Raw genomic sequence first — 17451 nt, 5'->3', positions numbered from 1 at the left:
CACTTCTTCAAACCCTTTTTAATCCTTTTGGAGAGAGACACAAACCTCCAGGGTAAAACTCAGTGGAAAAACAGCTTGAATTGAAGCCATCAGAACCAAGTTGGCTTCCAACGAGTGAACAAGTAAACGGCCTCTTTGCAGAGTGAGTTGCTGAGTCCTGCCTGGGTTTCCACACCTCCCTCTTCCCATGTTCACCACCTATTTTCTCACTATCTAATGATAGAAACGAGGAGGCCAACAACAACACATCCTGACAGTCAGTGGGGAGCTGAGCTCAGCTTTCAGTTCAGATGGTTTCAGTGCTTTCTCTCTCCTTCTCCTGCCTCTAGCACTTGGACTCTCCCCCATTCAGGCTGTCCATAGCATCATGCGCAGCCATCCAAGCTGTGGGGCCTCAGGAGTCCAGGGAGATGAGCTTCCACATCCATCTATGAAACAACAGACCCACCTTCAGGGCCCATTCTCTCTTCTGAACTTACTGCCAAAGAGTAAATCCTTTACCTGGGGCTAGTGGGATTTAACATGCCCAAGTGCCTGGACCATCACGTCCCAGCCATGCAACCAGGAATGTTCAAGGTGAACCAAACATGGGGAAGAAGCTCTCATCAGTCCACATACTGGGTCCTTCCTAAATAAGGAATGTCCACCGACTGTATTATCCTTCCTGCAGTGCGCTCCTCAAAAATGACAACCTGTGGAAGAAAGGGACACGTGAACATTCCTCACACAAAGTTACTGGCAGCATTTTGAGGAGGAAAAGGTGCACGATCCCAGCAGGGAAAGGCAGCAGCACTTGGAGAGCTCTGAACAGTGACTGGGATTCTTCTTCAGCACCACATGATGCTGAAAATGAACCAAATCACATTGGTCTTGATTTGGAATGTGATGGCTTTGAAGTTGAGCTGCCATCCCCACCATGTCTCACTGCCATCCCCATCGTGTCTCACTGCCATCCCCACCACATCTCACTGCCATCCCCATCGTGTCTCACTGCCATCCCCACCACATCTCACTGCCATCCCCATCATGTCTCACTGCCATCCCCACCACATCTCACTGCCATCCCCACCACATCTCACTGCCATCCCCACCATATCTCACTGCCATCCCCACTGTGTCTCACTGCCATCCCCATCACATCTCACTGCCATCCCCACCACATCTCACTGCCATCCCCACCACATCTCACTGCCATCCCCATCACGTCTCACTGCCATCCCCAATGTGTCTCACTGCCTGTCAGAGCCAGGACTGGCTCGAGAGCAGCACCTTCCCTCTTCTCCCAGACCTTAGGAGAGCACAGCCTGCTCCCTCTGTGCCGCACTGGTTTGCAGCAGGACACAGGTGATCAGTACATGATCCATGTTCAGCTCTTTGGGACCTGGTCAGGATCTTGCATCAAGCCAAGGGAAAGCTCTCACCTCATTGCTCCCTTTCCGGAGCCAGGGCCCAGGAAGGTAAAGTGTTTCCTGAGGGCCGATCTTCCAGTAGCGGCCCAGGTTCTGCCCATTGACAAACACAACTCCTTTCTCCCAGCCCTAGAACCAGGAGAACACACAGTTACATCCTGCCTGCCTCGCATTCCCACTGGGAATTCAGTCTGCTTCACACTCGCCTTCTTCCAGGCCACTTCCCACAGGTTTCTGCTTGCTCTCCCTGCAGCCAGCAACATTTAAGCCCCATTGAACAGGAGTTATCCTTAATGCACTAATGAAAAGGATAAAGCTTCCCAGGATTCTTGCTTGTACAGGAAAACCTCATCCTATCGACAGACACATCTCCATTCCTTCCCATGCACAGAACAGATTTCCCACCTATTTCCCAGGTGACAGAAATCCTGCCTTGGCAGCAAAGCATAACTGGAACAGGGAAGCACTACAAGAATGACTGGCATCAACCCTGGCTTGAAGGGAATGCAATCAGAGAAGGGAGTTGAATGAGAGCTGAAGTCCTGTGCAAGAGCAGCAATAAGGCACAGAAGGAAGATGTGAACACTAACTCTCATATGTCTATAAAGAACTGCCTCTTTCCATGTGCCATTGAGGAGGCAGAGATAAAACCAGTGCCTCCTTCCTTCGGTGTGCTCTGCAACTGGACAACAGCAAGCAGCAAAGACCATCCAGAGAGGAGCAGCTCTGCAGGCTCAGCATTGGACCACTGCAGACTAAACAGAGCCCAGCCCAGCCAGCTCCCAAACCTCTTGACCCAGCAAGGACTTGCCTGTAGCTTCAGGAACGTGTCCTGGGGCTGGTGCTCAATCCACAGCCTTCCACGGAAAAAAGCTGGCCCAACAAAGTAATCCGGGACCGCGCTCCAGGCAGTCACCTGCTGCAAGCTGCAGGGAAGGAGCTGTTACAACAGGGCTGCTATTGCTCTGCAGGTGCCTTCTAGAGGGAGAGCTTCCTGCTGCAAAGGGGTCAGAGCAAGCAGGCAAGGCAAGCACTAAGCTGGTGTCTCCCCTCCACTGAAGCCTTTGTTATCCTGGGCTTGCCCCATCACTTGGTACAAAGGAAAAGGCTCTATAGGGCTATGACCATCCCCAGCGCTGCTGAAGTGCCCATCCTCCTGCAGATGCCATGGTGCAAGATGAAATGCACGTGGCTGGCATGTGCTAAAGGAAAACCTGCAGATCTCACAGGAGCCCAACCACACGTTCCTGCCCGTGTTCCAGACACATCCATGGGAACTGTGGCAACTGGGGGCAATCTGGCACCATTTCTTCCCTATGGCAACAATCTGGGAGCAGGGGAATGGAGGAGTGTGGGAGTCCCACGTGTTCCTTCTGACCCTTAGGAAGTGCAGCTCTTGGAATCAGGGAAGCCACTGATCCAGTGCAGTTGAATAACTGGGGAGCAGGCAAGTTAAAAGCCTTTCACGTCCTCCCACCCAGGGAAGTGGTTCTCAGCTCATTGTGTTTTGCTGCTTGCAGCTCGAGCTTATGACAGTCACCCCATCAATACCATTCCAGTATCCCCCCAGCACCTCTTAAGATCAGCCTTAGGAATATCCAGATCCCTTTGATCTGATTTCATGGCCTCTCTTCTCCTTCCTACACACCCCACGGGAGCTGTGAGATCCCGGGGGATGCACAGGGTCTTCCTTTCTGGAATGAACAAGCTGCAGGCAGCCTCTCTGGATGGTGGCCAAGGTCCATAGCTGCCTTTAGCATTTGCTGAGGTCTCTATAACAGAGGCTCCTCGACTTCCCCCTGCTTGTTAATGTACTATTAGTAGTAGAGTTAATCCATCCCTTTGGGGATGCCTGCTCTATGGAACTGCTATGGGGTAGGTGTTGCCCTGTTGGTAAAAGCTGGCTTCAAAAGAGGAAGGAAAGAGTTTTCCATGGCACAAACCTCTTCATGAAGGCAGGTTTCATCTCCAAGCTGTAAATCTTGAAGTTCCTCAAGGGGGTATTATTCAGGAAGACATCACCGATTAAGCCTGCAAGAGCAATGGGGGTGATGAAGGGCTAAGAACAGCTAAAGCTGAGAGACTTTCCTATTGGAACGTGAGGAACAGCAGCAGATGGAAAGCAGCCACATTGTGCAGTGGAATTAGAGCCCATACGGTGCCACTGCTCATCCAGATGGAGGAGGGAACATCACTGGACTTTGGCCTCTCTGCTCTCTCCTTTGTGCACCTCTTCTGCAGTAAAACTGAGTAGAGCCACGTGCCCAAGCCCCTTGGTCTGTTTTGTGCTGGTTTTGCACCTAATTCCCCACTAGAATGGAACCCTGGGGGTTTGACCTCATGCAGCTGGGTCAGACCTGAACGTTTTAGTGTGTTCTGCTCACAGCAGGGTGCAGTTTGCTGCTCCTGCTATCGTGGGTGAGCTTTTAATTGTTGTGGTCCCCCAATAGCAAACCCAGCTCTGCAGGGCTTGTACCCAGAGAGCTCTGTAGGACAGTGGGAGAACAAAGGACTTCACTCACCTTTCCTCTGCTCATTCAGTGCCAGGCCATAATTGACACGACCACGGTTCTCTACCAAGAGTCTCAACTGCCTGAATCCCTGGAAGATAAGGAAGAGCATCAGCTGGACCAGTGCTCAGCATGTGCTGTATCAGCCCTAGCGCCTGGCTAAGAGAGGCCACAGGGGGTGTTGAATAGAGGGAAGGTGACACCAATACCTTTGGCAGTTGCAGTTTGCCTGTTGAAAGCTCTGGATCATGGGGCAGGATAGTACCTTCTACCTACTACAAGCAGTGATGCCCCTGAGGAACTCTCAGCCTCTAACTGGGGTGTTTTTTGCTGTTCAAATCTGAAGCATCAGTTTGGCATCACCCACGGAGCCAGAAATGGAGTCTGACACAGACTCATGTCACACACCTCTCCATCAAGTCATGAGAGCAACTCCTGTATCCAACCCACTCACCTAGGAGCCACGCACGGCTCTGTTGATGCTTCAATCAATGCACTGCTCTTATTGACAACTTCTGCCAGGGGAAGATTACTCTCAGAGTGACAAAGAGACATTCCCCCTCATTTTATTTAAGTCCTAAAATGTGTAAAAGCCACCAAACCCCCTTAAAAGCTGCTTTGGGCTAAGGAAGGTGAAGCCTACACAGTACTTAATGTCTACAGTTGCAGCTGTAGAATGTGCAGCCAAGACAACAAGGACTTGAATCTTCTCCATGGAGATGTAGTCAAACCCCACTTGGCAGTGAAATCACCCTGGATTTCACTCGTGAAACAGTGTCTCATTGGGGATAACAACCATTCCCTGGGTCAGGCTACTGTTAAAGGGATCCGGTGGGAGGTGCCTCCTGGAGAGCTATTCCCCTTGGTCCTGTTATCCACATCCTACTGCTGTGAGCAGTCTCCAAGCACTTACCTGTCCTTCAGGAAGGGAGAGCTCCACTATGTTGTAGTCCAGCTCGCCAACATACATGGTGTTAACAAAGACCTGCAGAGCAGAGCACAAGCACATCAGTCAGACTGTTATAGCTGCATGAAGCTGTATCTGGGGAGGAAACTGCCTCTACTTGCAACTAGAACCCAGTGTCACTGAGTGGAAATGGGGGAGGAAAATCACAGCATCTCTCAGAGCAGCCAATATCCTGCTGTGTAATCCAGTCCATTAGACTGGATCCTCAACCCGATTCACACATGGTAAGGATTGGGGCTTAGCTGAGAACTTCCCATTTCCCTTCCTGGTTGACCCATTTCCTGCCTGCTGAGCCCAAAGCATTGACACCTGCCTCTGGTCCCTCTGCTCCTTACCTGTGCTCGGTCACGGACGTGGTTCCTGGAGTGGAGATGGCCACCACCAAATATGACAGTCTCATAGAGCACGTACCCATAGCACTGCCCACTGCTCTCATTCAGGTGCAGGTTCTCCATGTTCATGGGAAACTCTGACTTAATGGGCTGCAAAGGAGAAGCAGATGGAAGGGGCAGTGAAAGAGGTGAGATAAAAGATTTGCTCCTTGCAACACCCTTGGTAAAACACTCCCTGACTTTATCCTCCTGGGGTAACAATTGCCCTTCCCACTAAGGAGTGATGCCTTTTAGCATGAAAATTGGTAGTACTACCTGTAGAAGAGAGGGTACCACATCCCAGAGAGAGATGTACTGATGCAACAGGATTGCACCGTATGATGCCTTGCTTTCAATCACAGGAGGGAGAGGAAGGGGCTGGCCTGAGATACAAAGAGAAAGATGGATCAAGTCTTTGAGATCCCAGAGGCCAGCACAGATTTAAAGCCTCCTTTTGCTCTCCCACCCATCTTTAGGACAAGAACCAAGCAGAGCCACCGGGCTCCAGGTGACCAAGCTGAAACCAGCCTCTGCCTGAGCGCTGGAGGCAGGGCAGGGACCTGGCTCTGGATTGCTCCTTACCAATGATCATGCTGAAGAGCTGCCGGAGCTTGAAGAACTTGGATGTATAATCTCCAGCCTCTGTCAGCACAGCATCATAATCTGAAAGAGCAGCACAGACGTGGCTTGAAGCACTGGGACAGCACCATCAACACCAGGCAATGCTGTCATCTGTGACTCCTATTCCCAATTCCAGGGGTTCTCCACACCCTGGAATAGGTCTGGAAACAGGAAACACTACTGCAACCCCCCCTTGTAGACAGGTACTTGCTTCTGAGCTATGTCCCAACCATGACAAAGTGGTTGTAGTGATCACTTCTCCATGCTTCTAAGCATAACCAGCCCACAGGGGAGCCTGAGCTGCTCTATACATGCATGGGCAAGGCAATGGAAGAAAACTCACCATAACTGGTGACATCTGACTTGTACTCATCAGCCTCCAAAGCACCGTTCATGAAGCCAAAGTTGGTGCCTCCATGAAACATGTAGAGATTGATGGATGCTCCCAGTTTGAGGATGCTGGCGACAGTGTTCACCATCTCTGCAAAGGAAGGGCAGTGCCAGGTAGGACACAGAGCAAGAAGCTAGGCTAAAACACCTCCAGACACAAACATCCTGGTCCTTGTCAGTCAGGATCATTGCAGGGATTTGGACTGGGATATGGACTTTGCCCTCAGGAAGAGCAGCACGTCTATTGACGTACCAGGACACATTCATACATTCCAATACAGCTCTCCTATAGGTGAAAAAGCTCATGGCCTTGAATAGGAATTCTGCTTTTAAGCAGAGGAGTTGGAAGCACTACTCAGCCTCCTCTACTCAACCACTAATCACAGTCTGCAGGAGGGTGAGACAGTCATGACACCACAGCCCTGCTTACAGAGCTACAGCACCTGGGTTAGATGCCCAGGGGGTTCTGGAGGTTGGGTTGGGTTTGTTCAGCACCAGTTTTCCTTCCTAATGAGCTGTTAAACCAGGAGCAAAGGATCCATTTCGGTCCATGGGAGATGTGCTGGAGGTCACACATCCCCCCTGTGGGCAAACTCATGCTCTGCCAATGAGGAGTGTTCAGGCACTAGATGAGTACATCTTTACACAGCACACAGCAAACCTTCACAGCACTGAGCAGCATGAGGCCTCCGGACACACTGACACAGGAGCTGCCATTTACTGGCACTACCAAAGGCACAGCAATGTGACCCACTCACTGTGGGGCTCTTCATCTCCAAAGCACCCCACAAAGCAAAGGCTGCACACTGCTGTGTGCCCTACAGGAGCAGGCTATGGTGCTCACCGTCCGCATCAAAGACATAGTGAGGGCCCCCCCAGTTATCGAACCATCCAGTCCAATACTCCATCACCATCTTGGGCTGATCTCTCTGTATCAAAACAAAAGCAAGGAGTTAAAGGGGAGACTTGGCTCTTCCAGAGAAGCATTGGTTAAATGCAGTTTGCAAGTGCCTTCTCCTCAGGAGCACCCGAGAGCTGTGAACAAGATGCTGTGGGGCTGCAGCACCCTGGACACACAAGCAAAGCAGAGAAGACCTCTTCTAGGCACAGAGCAAACCCCACAGCACTCAAGCAGGTGCCACCAAACACCTGTGGATCCATCCTGTTGTCTGGCAGAGCCAGAGCACAAGGACAAACCAACCGTCAGTGCTTTGCTCCTGGAAATACCCATTTAGGATTGACAGCTTCCCAGTGCCAGCCCCGAGCGTGCAGGTGCGCTGCACTGAATGCCTGCCAAGGTACAGCAGCAGCCCTGAGCACCCTAATGCCTTTTTAATGGTGCTGGCAGCAAGGAATTAGCCTCTGCAGGAATTAGGGCTTCTGCAAGTGCAGACCCAGAGCAATTGTTTCCTATCTGTCACAGCCTGCCTTAGTCCTCTGGAATTCCAGCCAGCCCCATCCCACTTGCCAGCTCAGCCTGGCTGGCGCTCCCTCCTCGTGGCATTTATTCCTAGTCAAGGGAATTCTGCCCTTTGTTTGGCAGGGGCTTTATCTGGTGCCACACAGAACAGCCACATTAAGTGGCATTAAAGAAACTCATGTTTCATTAGGAGGAAACCACTGCAGGTGCCTGTAGGGATCTGATTGTTCCAGGTTCAGAGCAGCTCTTGGGGATGTTTAATCAATCCTGCCCTAACAAACCCATCCAAGGGGGAGTTTTATCACCCTCTGGAATGAAAGACCTTAAAGGAAAACACAACAACTACAAGAGCTCCCTTTCCAGAGCTGCCCTTCCAGATCCAGCTGAGCACAGCTCACCTGCACTGAGTCCAGATGTTTCAGCAGCCCAGGCTCCAGCTTCTGGAAGTTAACAGTGGCCAGCGCTATTGGGGAGAAGGAAAAGGGTTTATTCCTTTAACCACCTGCAAAATGCCTGAAGGACCATTGGGAATCCAGCACGAGCTCAGGGGCAAGAGGAGCATCTTCTGAAGCATCATTACAGCCTCCCTCAGAAGCTGCCCATCAAAGCCTTCACTGGGTATGCAGAATCAAACTGGGCAGCAGCACAGAGGGGAATACTTGCAGGCCATCTCTGGGGCTCTCACTTCACAGGTACCAGAAAGAGAGCATCAGAGCACTCATGGGGTGTCACAGGCTTTAGTTAGAGGCTGTAAAGCACTTGGAAGTCCTCAGATATAAAGCATCACATAAAGGCAAACTTCCAGGCATTAGGAATCAATCCCTGCTACCTTAGAGCTTGTCATGCCTGTGGCTGGGTGAGAGAAACCACAGCACCAGTGAAGCAGATAGAAATTGGAAGCTAAATCTGTGCTTCTGCCCTGGGCAGCACGAGGGGACCAGCAATGACTTGGTGTGTGCTACAGCCCTGGAGCAGGACAACCTCTCTCCAGGAGCCAATGCATTAGAGGACACTGCTCTGGTATTAACAGCCCAGCCTCTGGTGCGTGGTTGGAGTCAGCATCACTTGGCACTCCCGCAGGTGACCATGCTCACTTCTGCTCTCCATGCAGATCAGCAGCACACCATTGAGAACAGTGCAGAGAACCCCAGAGCCTTCCCCATCCTTTCCACAGCTGCCAGCTCTCCCATACACACTGCTTTCCACCACCAGTTGCCTCTGCAGCACATCAGCCTGCTCCTGGCATGAAGGTGAACCTATGAACGTCTCTCAGGCAGAGCTCACTACATCAGTGATGTACATCAGTGATGAACAGAAGCAACAAAACCCATCCATTTGCATCTATTTCCTTCCCCATTTCTACAGTGGGTTTTGTTCTCTCCCCTGTAGTGCTTCCATAATCTCCTTGCTGCTCCACTGCTCTGAGCCCTGGTTATTCCACACATCTGATTACTTGACATGTTGACTCTAATGAGCAGATTGTTATGACATCCAAGAGGCAAATTGGTCTCCAAGAGCGCTCAGTGTGCAACATGCTGCAGAAGGCAACGCCAACCATGAGCTCCGAGGCAGGCAGCATTCCCACAGGAGATGGGAGGGCTAAACAGGGATTTCCATAGCAGACCTGCGCTGCAGTGCTCTGCCAAGGGAGAGAGTGACTCTGTGTGGTCATGGCTGAAAACTGCTGCACACCACCAGAATACACTGAGAAGATGCAGTGCTGGGGCAGGGCCAGGGACAGAGTTTGTCCCTCTCTTATTATGGTCATAGAACCATGGGGTTATTCGGCTTGGAAGGGACCTTAAAGCTCATCCAGTTCCAACCCTGCCAAGGGCAGGGACACCTTCCACTGGAGCAGCTGCTCCAAGCCCCATCCAACCTGGACATATAAACCCTGCTATAAGAACATGAGATTAGCAAGTGATGCCCTCCTTCACCTGCCTACCAGAGGCCGAATGCACAGAGGAAGCAGGATGAGCAGAGAGGGCTACCCCAACCCACTCACCTTACAGAATGCTGTATCTCTGAAGCAAGGCTTTGCTGGGCTTTTTCCTTCTCTTTTTTATTGCAAAGTGGGAATCTCCTTCTACAATTACTAATGGCTGAGGTACTTGGTTAGTATCTATTAAAATGAAGCCATAAGAAGTAGTATTTCCAGCCTTTTAATCAGATTAACACACTTAATGGATGCGGCTTAGTGAACGGAGCATGCTGCTCTCACCCATAGGCTATGTTTCATCAGCTGCCCCTGGCAAAGAACAGTCTTACCCTGCTCTCCTCCGAGCACATACCTGCTCCAAGCACATACCTGCTCCAAGCACATACCTCCTTCCACTAAGCCATAGGACAGCCCATTCTTGTTGTCCGAGGTCATTAACATTTCCACAATCCCTCTGTTTAGCAGGGCCTAAATGAGAAAGAGGAGAAGCAAATGTGTTCATAGCCTGTGTTTAGTGCTGGTCAGGGTGTTAAAGCATTCAAGCACGTTATCAGCACCTCTGGGGATAGCTTGAGACTGGGAGTGGCTTGGTAAGGAACACTATTCCCATGGCATCTCCCACTGCTCCTGAAGCTTCAAGACAACTGCCAAACCTGCTATCATAGCAAGCTGCATTGGAAAGGTGATGCATCCGACTCCAGGGTTTCCTTCTGAGCTCAGTTAAACAAAGAGCATCACTGCTTTCCATCGGGAGAGGGCTTCAGGGGGAAGGGGACAAGGAAAAGCAGCTCACCCTGCTCTCTTCTGGGGCTTTCCTTTACAGAGCCCAAACTCACCCCTCTGTTCACTGGGAAGTCACTCCCTGAGCCCCAAGGAGCTTGGAAAACAAACCTGCAGTGCCCTCATTCTGAATTCCTGCCTCTGAAGTGGTGATAAAGACATTTATCAAAGATAAAGCAACCAGCAACGTGAAGTTTCTCTGCCCCATTTCACAAGTGTTAAAAGGAGAACAGTGGAGAGCTGCACACATTGGAATGGCTCAGGGCATTCCAGGGCACAGCAGAGAAACCAGGAATAGAAACAGACTCAGGCGTGTGCTCCTCTAATCCCAGCTCCTGCTCCATGTGGACAGGGAGCTGCCAGTACACCCCTGCACAGCCCTGCACCCATAGGGGTGAGGTTAGCACAGGGCTTCCAGGTGTTCCATGAGTTGGGGGGGGGTTAATGGGAATATTCCTTCCAGGAGGATTGCAACACATGCTCTAGCTGCAGATGTGAATTAATGGAGTTTAAATCCCAAACCAGGACAAAGAACAGGAGCTCCACCTCACGTCAGGTCCCACTCCAACTGAAAGGGATGCCCTGCAGATCCTGCTTCCCCACGTTTCCATCTGTAACCACTACAATGCACTTCCTCGGCTGCAGGCTGCACGCAGCACCAGAGCATGATGAAACAGCCCTGCACAAACACACCCACAGCAAGGGGATCTGTCCTGACAGGTCTGGGAAGCATCTTCCATGACTGAGAGATGGAAAAGCACCGAGGCAACAGCTGCTCAGCCACAGCAGAGCCCTGTGCCCCAGCCACGCAGGCCAGTGCAAGCCACTTGCTTAGATACTTGCCACTGGTGTGACACAGAGATCTGTTATCAGTGTACACTGGCCACTGACTCCTTCACTGTGTACTCCCTATGGAACAATGCTACATCACTCCATGGGATGGGGATAGTGCTCTAAGCAGGTTAGGACTCCTGCCACACCATTGATTCACTGGAAGAGCCTCTCTATACCTTAAGCAACCAGAGCCAGAGGGAACCTGAAGGTGAAGCTGGGGCACCCAGAGGGTTTTGGAAGGCAGAAGAACAGGGAACATCCAGTCCACAGCCATGCACACCCCTGGAACAGCACTGCCAAGCATTCAGGGAGAAGTGAAACACCCACCTGTGTGAGAGCTGTGCTGGGGGCACACAAACGGGTCAGGTTCATGTTAGCTGGTCTCTAAGGCTCCTTCCAACCCTAACCCTGCCTCTGTGCATTAGAGCCACCAGGATAACCTGGTCCCCATGGGCATTGGCCAACTCTCCATCACTCGGTTCAGTCTCTGTTTGACAAGAGTAAGGGAGGCACTTGGCAAATGACCTGCCTGGTGCTGAGCTCCAGATTACACATGGTTAGGAGTGTGCCAGTGACTTGTTCTCATCCATGCAGGTCAGAGGCAAAGAGAACCCTTTCCCTAATGCTGTCCATTGAAGCCAAGCAGGACCAGAAGGAGACGGCTTCTTCAAGGCTATGGCAGGGGGGTTGGAACTGGATGATCTTAAGGTCCTTTCCAACCCTATCTATTCTATGGTTCTATCTACTCCAAACACTCCCCCATCTCCCTGTCAGCCTCTTCTCTGGGAGACACAAGAACACAGGTTTATCAGTACTGAGAGGGTCACATCCATCTCTTCCACTCCAGGAGGAAAGATGAAGGGGGAAGAAGTGGGATTTATGCACTGATGCTTCCAAGGGTTTCTGAAGCCCAGCTCAGGATTATTCAGAAGGGAGAAAATACCCTATGGAAGGTGTTTAGGAGAGAGATTCACCCCCGAAACAAGTGCCTGTGCCAACGTTACCATTTTAACATAGGCCATGTAGTTTGGGTCTTTGGCATAGGAGCCATACTCGTTCTCCACTTGCACTGCAATGATGGGACCTCCTTTCTTGTACTGTTGGGAACGAAAGGGAGAAGTCAGTCACCAGGGAACTAAGCAGAAGGATGGAACCCTCAGTGGCACAGGGAAGATGCAGGAGCCTCAGATGGACTCAGCTCCACCCTCCCAAAGTCTGGGGACAACCAAACCTCTGGATTTGGAGAGCTGACAGAGACAACCCTGGTACCACTTCAGGCTGCTGCCTGCACAGTCCCCACTTGTGGGCAGAGGTAATGGGCTGGACTTGCCTGAAGAGGGACCACAAGAGGCATCAGATGGTCAAAATAAGCATCCACGGCTTCCGTGAAGCCCTTGTACGTTGTCCTCAGCTGCATCTCTGGGTCCTGCAGGAGCCAGCTATGAGAAAGGCAGCAAACAGAAGCCATCAGCATCTCCTGGCCACTCAAGGCCTGGACCACTTGGCTAAGGCCACAGTGCAGGGGTCCCCATCAGCCCTGCCAGTGAGGCCAGGCTGCAGTTGCCAACCTCTTCCCTTCTTTCGGGCCTAAGCTCATCTCATCCCTTTCCCAAGAGGATTCCCAGGGCTAAACTTACCACTCGCAGGGTTACCCTGGAGCATCCTGCATCCCCTAGGGCACTCTACAACCAACCCCTCGCAAAGCCCAACCATGGCTCAAACAAAGCTTCCAGACATTGTTCCCATGGTTTTGACTGCTCATTTCCAGGACTTAGTTCTTTGGTTGGGTCTTAACACAGGAAAGAGCAATTTGCTTCAGAGCAGACCAGTGCTGCAACACTTGGAGCCTGTGCCTTCCTTGTCTCTGCAAAGGGAGGCGTTAACTAACAGTGCTTCCAGAGGTCTGGAATACTCAACTCCTGCACTCTGCATGCAGCTCCCTGGGCTCACACAATCACTGCTCCTTATCCCACACCAGCCATCCCAACACACCTTCCCGTCCCACCCAAGGCAACTGGCACACACGTACCTGGGCAGACCCCCAAGGTCCCACTCGGAGCAGATGTAAGGGCCGGGACGCAGGATCACCCACAGGCCATGCTTGGCTGCCAGCATAAGGAAGGCCCTGGGGATGCAGAGAGATTCCTTAGTGCCTGCTTGGAGCGGGACTAAAGCTCTATGGAGCTCCAGAGGGAATGGGAGCGTCCATCCCGGAACGGGCTGGGAATGATCTCCTCCCCCAGAACCAGCACAGGTAAGTGGGTCTGGATCAGAGCTGTGGGCACCACGCACCTGAGATCCAGGTTCCCACTGAAGTCAAACTTCCCTCGGTCTCCTTCATGGAGGTTCCATGGCACATACCTGGGAAGTGGAGGGGGAAAGGGCTCTGTGTTGGTGAAGCACATCCAGACCCACCCGAGCATCCCTGTGTAAGTCACAGGTCCATCAAACAACCGGGATGCAGGACAGATCCCACAGCCGCTATGGAATGTGATGGATCCCAGGGAGAGGACACTTACGTCGTGAGGGTGTTCAGGCCACAGGCTTTCATTTTGAGCATCCGATCTTCCCAGTATTCCCTGGGGACTCGGAAGTAGTGCACGGAGCCTCCGAAGATGCGGAAGGGCATGCCCTCCAGCAGGAACTGGGAATGCTCTGCCTGCAGGCCCAGGGTCCTCCCCCATAACCGCAGAGGGACCAGCTCGCTCCAGTTAAACCTGGAAGAGAAAAGCAGGGATGAGAGCATCCGGCCTCCAGTATCAAATCCAGACCCCAAGAGGCTGCTTGTGCTCCCCTCGGCTCTGAGTGCTCCTCAAGCCATGCTCTTTGCCATAGGGAGCCACAGACCGAGGGAAGCCCGGCCCAGGATGTGCATTTTCCTTTCAGGAGCAGCTCCCATCCCATCTGCAACTGAACTGTGGCACTGCTCTGGCCGGAGCATGGGACCATCCCATGGCAACACAAGGAGGGCAGCTCCTCCCTCCCGATGCCAGCACTTCCCATTCCAGATGTCCGTGTTCTGCAGCGGGATGGCTGATTCCCAGGTCCTTGCTCCAACAGCAGCTGCAGCTCAGTAGTGATACCCTGAGCATCTTGTGTGATACCCTGAGCACCTTGTGTGATACCCTGAGCATCCTGTGTGATACCCTGAGCATCTTGTGTGATACCCTGAGCATCTTGTGTGATACCCTGAGCATCTTGTGTGATACCCTGAGCATCCTGTGTGATACCCTGAGCATCTTGTGTGATACCCTGAGCATCTTGTGTGATACCCTGAGCATCTTCCAACTCCATGCATGGAAAGCAAAGTCCCCTCAGTGGGAACACAGAACTTCTTCCCTAATGGAAAGACCTTCTTCCTTCACGTCCTGGATCATATCCATCCCAGGAAAGGCAGAGTCAGCTGCCAGCACCAGCTTCTCACTGCTTCCATTACTACGTTGTTTGCCAATAGAACAAGAGCAAAGGAGATGCCAGGTTCCATGGCACTTACCACCTTGAGTCCTCAGGCTCCCACAGCTCCATTCAGGATGGTTCCATTCCCTATCCCCTTGGAGTTGGAAACCATTCCACCAACAAGCAGTCGAACTGCCTCCATCATCCCAGTTTCCCCGCTCTGAATACACAGAGAGGCTTGTTCCTCAGAGACCTCCTCACAGCCAGCTGTGAGGGATGAATTCCCATCCCAAGGAAGCAGGAGTGGAAGGAAACGCCTCAAGCTCCAGCTGCTTTCTCTACTCTAGGTGCAGAGCAGGCACTGGGAGGGGGGGAGGACTCTTAGGGATTACAGGGATTGCTAACCCATCCTTCAACACAACACAAGGAGACCAAAGGAACTAAGCTTAAGCCTTCCAGGCTACTGCAGGGGCTGGCTGGCAAGCCCAGGGTACCTGTACAGCACAGCATTCCCACAGGGCTCTGAAACAGCCGGCAGCAGGCACGGGTAATACCTGGAAAAGGAAGTCTGGATTAGCGACTGAGAGCCTGCATCCACCAGGAGCATCCTGCATCCCTGACAGGGCAGTGAGCAAGAAGCCGGGAACACATCCCATAACCATGGTGCAGGGGTAACAGAGCTGACAGGGAGACAGAGCAGCTCAAAGGAGAAACAGGCACGGCCCACACCAGTGTTCCTCTAGGCAAGGAGCAAGCCGGAGGATGTGGGGTGAGGCTTGGGAACGGCAGCGTTGCTCCCAATGAGCTCCTATGGGCTTTACCAGCAGGGCTGGTGGCTCTCAATGCATCCACAGGGTATCCTACAGCTCCCTGCCCCTCTCCCAGTGCTAGCCCTTAGAGCCAATGTGCTCCCCAGAGCAGCGTGCTTGGTGCAAGCCAGAGCTGGGAAGCTCAGAGGGCTCTGTAGACTCGGACACTTGAAGAGTAAGCTGGAAAATCCCTTGTTTCCCATCAGTTCCTAACTCAGCCCTGCCCACAGCACCCAGAAACACAGAGCCAGGTAAAGATCACCCCATCACTGCAGCTCCTCTGCTTAACCCTGCCCATAGCTCAGCTGGCACATTCCCGACCTCAACCCTCCCCGAGCTGCACCCCATTCCCCAGTGCTGGATTTCCCACTTCCCCCAGCTCTGTGCTTCCAATGGGGAGCGATTTATAGCTCCCAGTTTGGGGTTTCTCACCTCTGTAATGCAGAAACCAAACCCCAGCTCAAGCCCTCTCTGATGGGCAGGGGCTGAGCCTTGGTACTGCCCCTCCAGATACCCACAGCAGCCAAAGGAGAAGGAAGATGAAGCCAAAACAAGGTTAGAAGCATGGGGACCCACAGTTTGCTTTGCCCACAGTAAAGGACAAGAGGCTGCATTAACCCCTAAGCTCTGCCCAGAGGGCTCTGCTCTTTATTCCAGGCTTCCCATGGCCAGGGCAAAGGGAAAGCTTTGATTTGCCTTCCCTCAGGACTTGCTGTCCGATGCCAACCAGGGTCCTGTGTGAGTCAGCCAAGCCCCAGATGCACATTCAGTGTGGTGGGATAACGATCCCTGCGCCTCCCGGTACCGATGGATACCCTGGTCCATAGGCACTCTTTGGAGCAGACTCCCACCCGTTGATCAGGTATTGGCTTGCAGGAGTCCTCTGTGAAGAACGGATGTGGCACAAACCCAAGACCTTTGCTTCTAATTGCACAAGGACTTCCCAAAGCTTGTCTGTAGTGCAGAGGATCAGATTCCTGCTATGAGCTTCAGGACCCATCATAACCATCCAATAAATCCCAGGGGTAATAATCCCACGTTATTACAATGTGGGTCAGAAGGAACCTTAGAGCTCATCTAATTCCATGGGCAGGGACACCTTCCACTAGAGCAGGTTGTGCAAAGAATGCTCTATCCAAGGAATAACCACAGCTTCCCTTGTACCATCCCCAGTGCCAGGGACTGAAGAGCTCCTGCCGCTGGGCACGGAGAGGGGCAACGCACACCCCTCCATGTACAACCCGAGACAGGCTCGTCCAGGGAAGAGCATCACTTCCCAACGGATGTGATCCAAGCTACAACCCTTGTTGTGCAGCGGAGCAGCCCTGGAGCAGGAGGAGGTGGTGGCACCGCCGCTCCCTGGGTACCACACGGGCACGGGATGGGGAGAGCCGGACCGGGAGAGGATGGAGCGAGGTGCACACACCGGGAGCAGCTCCCGGCGGGGCTCACTTCCAGTGGGAATCCCGTTCCCCTGCTGCGATGTGGGAGCCTCGGGAGAGCCAATACCCCCGGGATAGAACCGGCGCAACGCAGGGTGTGACTGACAGCGCTGGAGCCGGCCCTGCCTCACCGGCACCGTTCCCGACCGGCAGGAGCTGCGTTTACCACCCGTGCACCCCAAGCTCGAACCGTTCCCACGCTGACGGACGGATTTGGGTCTATCCCCATGGATCCATATTCCGCTGCCTCCGTTCACCGCTTCCACCCCAACCCCGCTCCCGTTCCCACCCGGTCCTGCTCTCACCTCCGCACCAGCACCCACAGCACGACCGCGACCAGCGCGACCCCACCGGCCCGGCGCTGCCTCCGCCCGCCGCACGGCCACATGGCGGCCGCGCTCCGCCGCCGGCCCCGGCCCCGCCGACACCCCCCTCACTGCACCGCCTTGGTCCGCTCCGCCCGCTGCTCGCCCGCTATTGGCCAGCCGCGGGCTCGGCCTGCCTCTTAGCAGCCTCTGATTGGTGGCTGGGAGCCCGCAGGGCGGGGCGAAGGGTGGCGGTGG

The 17451-nt window shown here is 53.0% G+C and overlaps 1 protein-coding gene across 2 annotated transcripts; it reads right to left on the bottom strand.

Moving 5' to 3' along the window:
• Positions 1-6: 6 nt before the first annotated feature.
• On the bottom strand, positions 7-17292 carry LOC101869080 (beta-galactosidase-1-like protein 2). 2 transcript variants are annotated; one of them, XR_004550319.1, is made up of 20 exons: positions 17194-17292; positions 13761-13958; positions 13534-13602; positions 13271-13366; positions 12572-12680; positions 12246-12338; positions 10014-10095; positions 8087-8151; positions 7113-7197; positions 6222-6359; positions 5840-5920; positions 5534-5640; positions 5222-5368; positions 4833-4904; positions 3932-4010; positions 3353-3440; positions 2221-2335; positions 1422-1538; positions 502-692; positions 7-428 (listed from the first exon to the last, which is right to left on the bottom strand). XR_004550319.1 is itself a non-coding variant. In XM_034069595.1 (19 exons), exons 1-19 carry the CDS (start codon positions 17274-17276, stop codon positions 606-608), a joined length of 1911 nt encoding a protein of 636 aa, XP_033925486.1. In that variant the 5' UTR covers positions 17277-17292; the 3' UTR covers positions 7-605. The 2 variants fall into 2 exon arrangements, 1 of the variants encoding a protein (XP_033925486.1); XM_034069595.1 differs by having other exon boundaries at positions 7-692.
• Positions 17293-17451: the final 159 nt, after the last annotated feature.

The sequence above is a fragment of the Melopsittacus undulatus genome, chromosome 15 (assembly GCF_012275295.1).
Source record: "Melopsittacus undulatus isolate bMelUnd1 chromosome 15, bMelUnd1.mat.Z, whole genome shotgun sequence".
NCBI classification, from domain to species: domain Eukaryota; kingdom Metazoa; phylum Chordata; class Aves; order Psittaciformes; family Psittaculidae; genus Melopsittacus; species Melopsittacus undulatus.
The sequence above is the reverse complement of the archived record's forward strand: the minus strand, read 5'-3'. Positions and strand labels throughout refer to the sequence as shown.